This window comes from Xiphophorus couchianus, chromosome 12, assembly GCF_001444195.1.
Source record: "Xiphophorus couchianus chromosome 12, X_couchianus-1.0, whole genome shotgun sequence".
Classification (NCBI taxonomy): Eukaryota; Metazoa; Chordata; class Actinopteri; order Cyprinodontiformes; family Poeciliidae; genus Xiphophorus; species Xiphophorus couchianus.
Genome location: NC_040239.1, coordinates 23,028,700 through 23,037,536, shown reverse-complemented (window position 1 = coordinate 23,037,536; position 8,837 = coordinate 23,028,700). Strand labels below are relative to the sequence as shown.

Below are 8,837 nucleotides of genomic sequence, written 5' to 3'. Positions count from 1 at the left end.
TGGATGGCCAAAATTGTCTGCAATGACATTGCTATTGCATGTTTTCCTAATATGCCGTGGGGTACTGAGGGTAGAAATGAAGGATCGTTATGTGCTAAGATGAAATAGTGCACAGCAAATAACAAAGATGCCTCTAATATGAGCAAAAGTATTTATTTTCAAGAGGATTATCCAGGACAAATGCATGATATATTTGAGTTTCTAAGAGCTGCACGAAAACAATGACTCCTTTGCTTAAAGCTGTCATGTAAATGTCCAATTGCTTATCTTCCAAAAATAATAGACGGCAGAGGAAAAGTGAACAACTTCTCCTCTTATGGGCTCTCACATTCATCTGACGTCTCAGAGTACCAAATTATGCACATAAATTAGATGAAGCATTATCATCAATGTAGTACATTCACAATAACGTTTCAGTGAGTGTTGTAACAACACCACTTTATTTGCCATCTTACATATTTAGAGTTAGTTGAGTTCATTCCAAATTCACAGCAATGCAATCTTAGCGTCTTGATACAATTTTGGGCCCCATTTAACTTAAAAGCAAATCAGGTTATGCTGTGTCACAGTAATAGGACGCATACAAAAATGGCCCCATCTAGAGGACTAATTAAGGCCTCGCACACGATTTCATATTTCCCTGGAATGTGATCAGCTGAGTGTCAAATTTCTCAAAATCCACGAACCAATAAGAACACCTTTCATTTCCTGAACTGTCAGAGACATAAGCATTTGCAAAAAAAAAAAAAAAAAACCTTCTCAGATGTCTCAGTCATTGCAAAAGAATGTATGCATGCAGACATTAACTTACAACTAAAGTACTTGCTCGCCCACACATTGGGATGGAAAACGGATGGTTCCTTCGAGCTGTTTTCGTCTTACCATGGCTCGGTTTCTCCAAAACACAACACACACCTGGACCAGGTGTGTCCTGCCTCCGATCGAGTCCAGCCGACGGACACACGCTCCTCACCTTTCTGCGCCACGGCGCCAACGGTGCGCGCTTCTTGTATCTCACCAAATGGTCTGATGACCTGCGGCTGGCAGGCTGCGAAATCTATTCAAATCCAGATGTTACCGGAGGATATCGGGCCTTTTGCAACAGAAATGAGACCTGGGATCAAGAACTTGTTAAGAAGTTTAACATCAGTCTGTTGCTGTTCCCGGATGCTCCGTGCGCACTCGTAGTTCCCACACCGGAGCTCACCGGGCGGAGGACTGATGAGACAGAGAGAAAAACCCGGAGGAAACGATCCTGGATATTTCCAGGCACGTTGTGGTGTGGCACTGGAAGCAAAGCGGCCGGATACGAACAATTGGGTAAGGATGTTGAATTTATTGATGCATTTAAACTCGGGTTGCTTTTTTTCTTTTTTTATTATCTTTTTCTGTTTTTATTTCTCAGATAGTCTACATTAAGTTTGTTTGTTATACGTTGTTTGTTTGAGATATTACAGCTTTGTCTTCTGGCTCTGGTCTGCTCTGCATCCCCAGAACCAGAACCAAACATCTGAGAAGCAGGATTCAGGTTCTATGCACCACAAATCTGGAACAAACTTCCAGAAAACTGCAAAACAGCAAACATTGAGTTCCTTTAGATTTGCACTGAAAACCCAACTGTTTAGAGTAGCTTTTGAAACATAACCATGAAACATTAATCAATAATCTGACGTGTAATGCAAAAATGTAATGTTGTTACTGTGTGTTTTGACTTTTTCTGTTTTTATCATAAAACGCGCTTTGAAATGCCTTGTTGCTGAAAGGTACTATACAAATAAAAGTTGATTGATGGACTGATTTGTTATGATATATAGCCTACAGCCACATGTGTTCTGGGAGAATGGAAAAAATGTGGGAAGATTTTCCATTTACTTCATATGACTGCTGGCCCGTTTTCAATGTAGTAAAGGGAAAATAGTGCAAAGCAACAGCACATCTATTCTCTCCTTGCGATTTTCTTTTTCTTTTTTTTTGTTGTTGTCACATTACGAAGGTAAATGGAGCTAAATACAGGACAGTCCGAGCACCAAGCCGATAAAAAGCGGCAAAAGACTTTATTCTGGGGTGAAGGTTCACCTTAAGGCATCTGGCCCAGTCAAAGTCCAGATATACGCATAATTGGGAATCTGACTGTGGCAACACTTGAAAATGAATGTCCACTGTCTCTCCATGCGCATTCTTACGGAGCATGAGCTGATTTGCAAAAAAAAAAAAAAAAAAAAAGGACAAAATACGCATTTTCTAGAGTCGGAGCTGTAATAAGACCACAAGGTGGCGATAAGACGTTCTGATTCAGAGGGTCTGAATACAAATGGATACCACCCCATCCATCCATCCATCCATTCATTCTTTTTATAAAAGTTATTAATCCTTAAATGAAAGGATGGGAAAAATATGCACCAGATAAAATCTATCCTTTTCATTTCCCAATGTGACAAAATTTAAAAAGGGAGTATAAGTAGTTTGAAAATCATGGTAGATGTTCTCATGTTTTAAAAGAGAAATCAAATATCCTGGTAATACAGTACATTATTGATGTATTTACCTCTGTGATTTTTTTTTCACCTTAGACATGTTGGGTTTATTTGAAAACCACTGCCTCCCACCTCAAAACCAGTTTGAATTAAAATCACACTAACTGAGCTTAAATCTTGAACTTTCTTCATGCAAACAGCCTTTGACATCAAGGTCCCGCTTTCGTTCGCAGGCATGTTTGAGAGAGCAGATAAGTGTTGCCGTGAACATGACCACTGCTCAGACATCATCCCGGCTTTCACAGTGAATTATGGAGTCTTCAACCCCAATTTCTTCACAGTCTCACACTGCGAGTGTGACCAAAGGTGAGCCTCCGAATGCACCATAAAGTGAGTCTGGATTTCATACATGTGTGCCTTCCGGAAAAACTCCTGCAAGCAGTAAATTACATCCCCTTGTACTGCTCTGGCAGTACATAGGGATGCTTTGAGGCGACATTTTGGAAGTTTTATGGTTTTACATCCTCATATTTCATTTCTGGAATGTGCTATATGATTTCTCTTAATGTCAAAAATTTGAAGCACACTTAAAAAAATCTGGAGATGTTTTTCTATTATCAATTTAACTTCATGGCAACCAGTCTTCCAGGCAAAATGTTTCTTTCAAGAATGAACATGTTTTCTATAATGTTAGTCATTCAATGGGCATTCCTTTCCTTCCATCCATTCCCTTATTTTCTTTGCAGTGATGGAGATGGCTGTTTTATTCTGACATCACATCTAATATTGACATCTGCATCACATCATTCCTCTACTTTTCTCATGTCAGTTTTCAAGATAGCAAATTATTATTCAGCTCAAGCAAGTGTAATCTCAGAAAAAGAATAAAACAAGACAGCAGTAGAGAGCTCTTACGCAGCATTTAAGCGACTGAATATTTTCTTAACCTTTGCCTGCTCTCCATTTGTCAGGTTTCGACAATGCCTTCTGGGCATGAATGACAGCATTTCAAGTATGGTGGGCTACAGCTTCTTCAACATCCTGAAGGTTCCCTGCTTTGAGCTGAAGCAGCTGAAGCACTGCACACAGATGTACTGGTGGGGAATGTAAGGGAGGCAGACACACTGACGCTGTTACTTTGACTGCATATTTATAGACAGAACACTTGCTTTTAAGAAGAACAGGAATTTTCTTTATGGATATATTGAACTAAGCCACAGTTTTCTCTCAAACTTGCTAAATAAACTCTAAATAAACAGATTTTAACCAGGTTTTTGCTCTGTAGGCATATCTTGGTGAGAGACAAGAAAAATAGAAATGTTTAACAGTCAAAGAAATAATGGTCAGGAAATGATCTCCTAAGCCTGAACAATTTATTTGATTTTTTTAGAATATAAAACAAAAATTAAAATTACATGGATTTCTAAAATAATTTGCATCTTAATTAGTACATCATGTGTCATGTATTAATAATGTTTTTATGTTTTACCAACACTATGACAGCACTTTATAGCATTTTCCCCAAACCTAAATAACCAGAATTTAATTTATTTCTTTTTTTTTTAATAAAAAAAAGGGGCAAAGATCAAATCTTTACAATGAGGGGATGGTTGCAATTTCTTGGAAGCAATGTTCTATACTGTGGAACAAAATATCAAGCAAGTAATTTCAAAAAGTACATTGATATTAGAAAAAAGAACACACTGAACCATTTTGAAATACATCTTGTAGCATTGGTGTTATTCAGTTGAGGAAACTCTTGGGGTGAAAGTCTTCCTTATTGCCCTTTAATATCAAAACACTGCGGGGTTCTGTAATATTATCTGTCAGAGGTATTAGGAGGCACTGTGGATGACCTAAAGAGCCACAGAACTGTAGTTTAGACCTTCCAGTTTGTGCAGTAGACATTTAAGTCATTACTGCCTGAGTTGTGAGTGCATTATCCCATATTGCTCTGATGGTACTACCTTTCTTTCTCATATCAAGAGAGACTTGTCTTATGCGTGGGTGTATATTGTATAATATTGGGTGGATTTTTACCCTTTCTGTTGCTAATATGTGAAATAACAACAGAAGCTCCTCCACCAGAGGGCGGAAGAAACGTGGGTGTCAAAAAGGCTTCATTTGTGTTGCAGTATGGTATGGCTCCATATCCAGAGGTTATTAGTCCTCGAAGCAGCCATCCCAGGTTTATTACCTACCTTTCCTGTTGCTACATGTCTTCCTCCCTTCTCTCTTGAATATATCCTGTCTAAAAATGGCAAATAAAGACCACTAGAGCCAAAATCTGCACAGCAATCGGTCACTTTCAGAAATTGCACAGTTTCCTTTTTATATTCCTGACCAATGACTGTAAGCTGCATATTTTGTTGCGAGGTTAATGTTAAGCTGTATTATTGCTGCCATAAGTTTGTATTTTAACCTTAGTTAAGTTTGTAGTTTATTTTTAGTTCATGTTGTCCCGTGCCTCTGTTTGTAGCACCATTGTCCTGGAGACCGTTGTTTTGTTCCTCTGTATGCTGTGTATATTTCTGAAATTAAATCTGGTGTGACTTGACTAGACATACAAAAATATCTTTGAAAAACAAGCACATTTGGCATTATTAGGATGAAAAAGTGGATTTATCCACCAAAGTGGTTCTATTTCTAAATTAGTGCTGTTGCTTTTTTAGTGTTTTTAATCTGTCCAATTGAAGTGAAACAGCTAATGTACAACAATAATCAAATGCCAGATCAGCTCTGGACTAAGATCAACTAGAATATTTCTTTTACAAATTCACTTAAGACCTAGCTCTTGTAAAGCACTGGAACTGTTTAATTTTGAAAACTTTGAAAATAATCGAGGATTTGGGTACCTGTACAGCTTTGTCACATTTACATGACTTACTGTACTTTTAAAGAGTCAATTTGTAATAAATATTTTTCTTTGTACTTGAATATTACCAAAAACCCTAATTCATTTTTTTGTAATTTTCATGCAATCTTTTATTTTGTGGCTTAACTATGTTCATGTTTTCTCTCCATAGGTGCAAAAAGGCCAGTGAGGCTCCTTATGCCGTCTTCAAAAGCCCCCAACCTTACAGCAGCTCTGATGTTATAGGCAAACCTGTTCACACAGACAGCAAGAATTTAACAAGCAGTAAAGAGCAGCATTTATCTGAAAATCCTGCGTCTAACCCTCAGAGGAAGGCATCGCAATCTAAACATAGATGTGGCCTCAGAGACCTACCTAGAGGAGATACGTTTCACCGCAGAAGGACAAAGGGGAATGGATGCAAAAGGCAAGAAAAACTCTCTGGAGAAGGACCTTCACAAAAGCCCAAAACAGTCAAAAAGGTACATATTTCTAAAAGGAAAAGAGGTGAAAAAATGAAGAAAAGGAGAAAGGACTTTTCTGGTCTTGCACAGAAAAGCAACATTCCATCGGCCATCCCTACAACTACCTCGACACAAATATCACCTAAAGCAACACCTTCACATTTTCCAGCATTAACAAGGAGGCTAAATTTTCAGGAAGACTCAAAAATAGCCAAAGGAGTAACCAAACAAGCAAAAAGTGAAAAGAAAGCCCCAAAACACAGTAAATGCTGTGGATCCAGCATGTCTGTGAGCAGGGACATTCCTCGGTTGCACTGTAAAATCTGTGTAAAACAAATAGCAACTCCCACAACAACCGTTACGCCGACAAATACATATGCAGGGGGATTACCAGTCAATCATAAGAGTACACATTTGAAATATAAAGCAGGAACACCCAGCCAGGAAACTCTAGCAACTATTTGGAGTGCAGCTACGGTTGCAACACCCATTACAAGAGAACAAAAGATGATGGCTTCTCTTCATAAAAAGGACAAACCACAAAAGCAGTTGGATTTCCATCTATTGTGGAAGCAGGCAGGTCAGCAGCCTTTGGGTCATACTACCACCCAAAGGATCCGTGCAGGGAACATCCTGGTAAAAAATGATGAGAAACGCAATATGACAGGTGAGTGAATGTGGTTACACTCCCAGTACCTTTGAAGCAAAAGGATGGCCTGTTCACATGCAGCGATTAGACCAATATCAATTTCTGCTTCTCTTTGTGGTGAATATAAATATTGTTAAATTCTTATTTCTTCTCAGGAGCTTTTGGCACAATCTTCTTACTAAATCCCCAAAGTGAAATGCCATTTGATGGCATCAAATGGCTTTATTTGCTTAAATTTCCTTGAGCGAGAACCTCTAGAGTTTCTGTAGCCGTCAGCAAGCTGCAGAATTCTGGATAGATATTTGACAACTCTTCTTGGTTCTGCTAAATACTGTTGTCATTGTGATCAAATACCTAATTTTTATCTTTTCTGACCAAATCTTTTATTAAAAACATCTTTGGTGCCATGCGGAGAGTTGCAAATATGTGTAATGCTTCAGGATGCCACATTTGGAGCAGGCGCTTCTTTCTTGGACAACAGCCTCTTTATACATGCTAATGCTAAACTGGCTTTTCTATGTTCCAACATCTTCCTTTTTTTTTTATAGTATTAAGACTTTGTGGTTTCTAGACTGTTCCTGAGCCTCCTAGGAAATGTCCTTTTATAGTTGAGTGAAAGTTTGGATCAGATGGTTGAAACTTTGTTTAAAGATATTTGTTTGTTTTGCCGTCATCAGATAATGAGCTCCTGTGCCAAAGCCTCAAACATCTGGATGATTGTAAATTTAAAATTCCACCTTTGGAGAAGAAATATAATCTGACAAACATGGAGTCCAAGACAGCCTATCACTGTGACTGCACAAGCCGGTAAAAATATTTCTTTCACTTTTAATCATATTGTATGCTTTGATTCACATTCCTAAACTGTGATGTGTGACTTTATTGCCGCTTGTGAATTTGTCAAATCTAATACAAGACGAACAATCGTGCTTGGGTTTTTCTGATTCTGCAGTTTGGCAGTTCAAATCAAAAGTGTAAAGAAGCCAAGTCCTCCTCACTCTCTCTTGAGGGATTTTGTCTCTCAAGACTGTTTTACTCTGCCAAAGGAGAATAAATGTAATCGCACAAAGAGGTATCAAACTTTAAAGTGCTTGTCTGAGCTATCTTGTCTGAAGCCTACACACAGATTGTCTGTACAACTAGTTATAAGACTGATTTCACTTGTTGATGTTTTTTTTATGTTTCCTTTCTAGATGTTCTGGAGGTTTCATTAAAGCCTCTGAACTACATCAAGCACTTAAGAAGAGAGAAGAAGAAAAAGACTCTGCTACGATGAGATTTTCAACTAGTGGCAGGAAAAAAAGGATTCCTCTCCATCTTCATAAGTATTGCCTAAGGCTGCAGATGAGAGCGGATATCATGGCGCAGCTCAAATGAACATAGACTGAGCTCTGTGCAGTAACTAGGCTGCTTAAGAGCTTCATCATCTTTCATGGAGAACTATTTTTTGAAGAGGATTTCATCTTTCACTACCAAAAGAAACAAGTTTTGACATGAATGTGTTTCATGCATTTCTCTTATTTTTCCCTGCTCACAAAAATGCCTTTTTTTGGTTTATCATGAAAATAAATGACGCAATATTATTGCACAAGTCTGAGAGTGTGCCTCTGGTAAAGGTTGATAATACGGAGGGTTGGAAAACTGCTAATAAGCTACTTTACTTCTTAACCGCTGTTTGGTGGTGTGGTGCATCTTGTCAATTGAAATCTTTAGCATGTTACTGTTCAATTGTGTGAAGTTTTATATGTCAATCCATCAGAAATAGAGCGGCTTCAAAAACAATTCCTGGTCTCTGTACCTTGGAGAACTGACTGCTGAGCAGATGCGTCCAGTGTGAATTCGTTAGTATAAAATATGAAGGGCATACTATCTTTAATGAGCACCTCTGATGTGTATGGAATGCCAGAGTGGCCAAATGACTTGATTTAGCAACACATTAATGATTTGCAAACAACACATATTTAACGCATGAAAGAAATTGAAAAAGTAAAAAAAAAAAAAAATTGACCTCATTGGACATACATAGACAAACTATGTATGTCTATACATAGTTTGTCATACTATGTATGACAAACTAACCTTGTTTGTCATATTTACTTATGTGAGGGTTCATAAACAGAGTCAGATACAGGCAACGCAGAAACAAAAACAAACTAAAAAAATTTGTTTACAAATTAAATCTACAGTGGCATAAAAAAGTGCTTGCCCTCGTTCCTGATTTTCGGTTATTCTGGATGTCTGTCACACTTCAGTGTCTCAGAACATTAAACCAATTTACATATTAGCCAAAGACAACAGAAGTAAACAAGTTGTACATTAATAGGGAAGAAAAAAAAATTCAAACCGACATGGTCCTATGGGTGAAAAGTGATTGACCACTAAACCTACTAATTGGT

At 38.0% G+C, this 8,837-nt stretch overlaps 1 protein-coding gene across 1 annotated transcript; it reads left to right on the top strand.

Annotated features, from left to right (window-relative positions):
* Window positions 1-565: 565 nt before the first annotated feature.
* LOC114154100 (group 3 secretory phospholipase A2-like) lies at window positions 566-8,024 on the top strand. The gene is made up of 7 exons (XM_028032898.1): window positions 566-1,320; window positions 2,708-2,840; window positions 3,446-3,580; window positions 5,501-6,459; window positions 7,119-7,248; window positions 7,394-7,513; window positions 7,635-8,024. The coding sequence occupies exons 1-7, from the start codon at window positions 843-845 to the stop codon at window positions 7,816-7,818; spliced, it is 2,139 nt and encodes a 712-aa protein (XP_027888699.1). The 5' UTR covers window positions 566-842; the 3' UTR covers window positions 7,819-8,024.
* The last annotated feature ends 813 nt before the right edge of the window (window positions 8,025-8,837 follow it).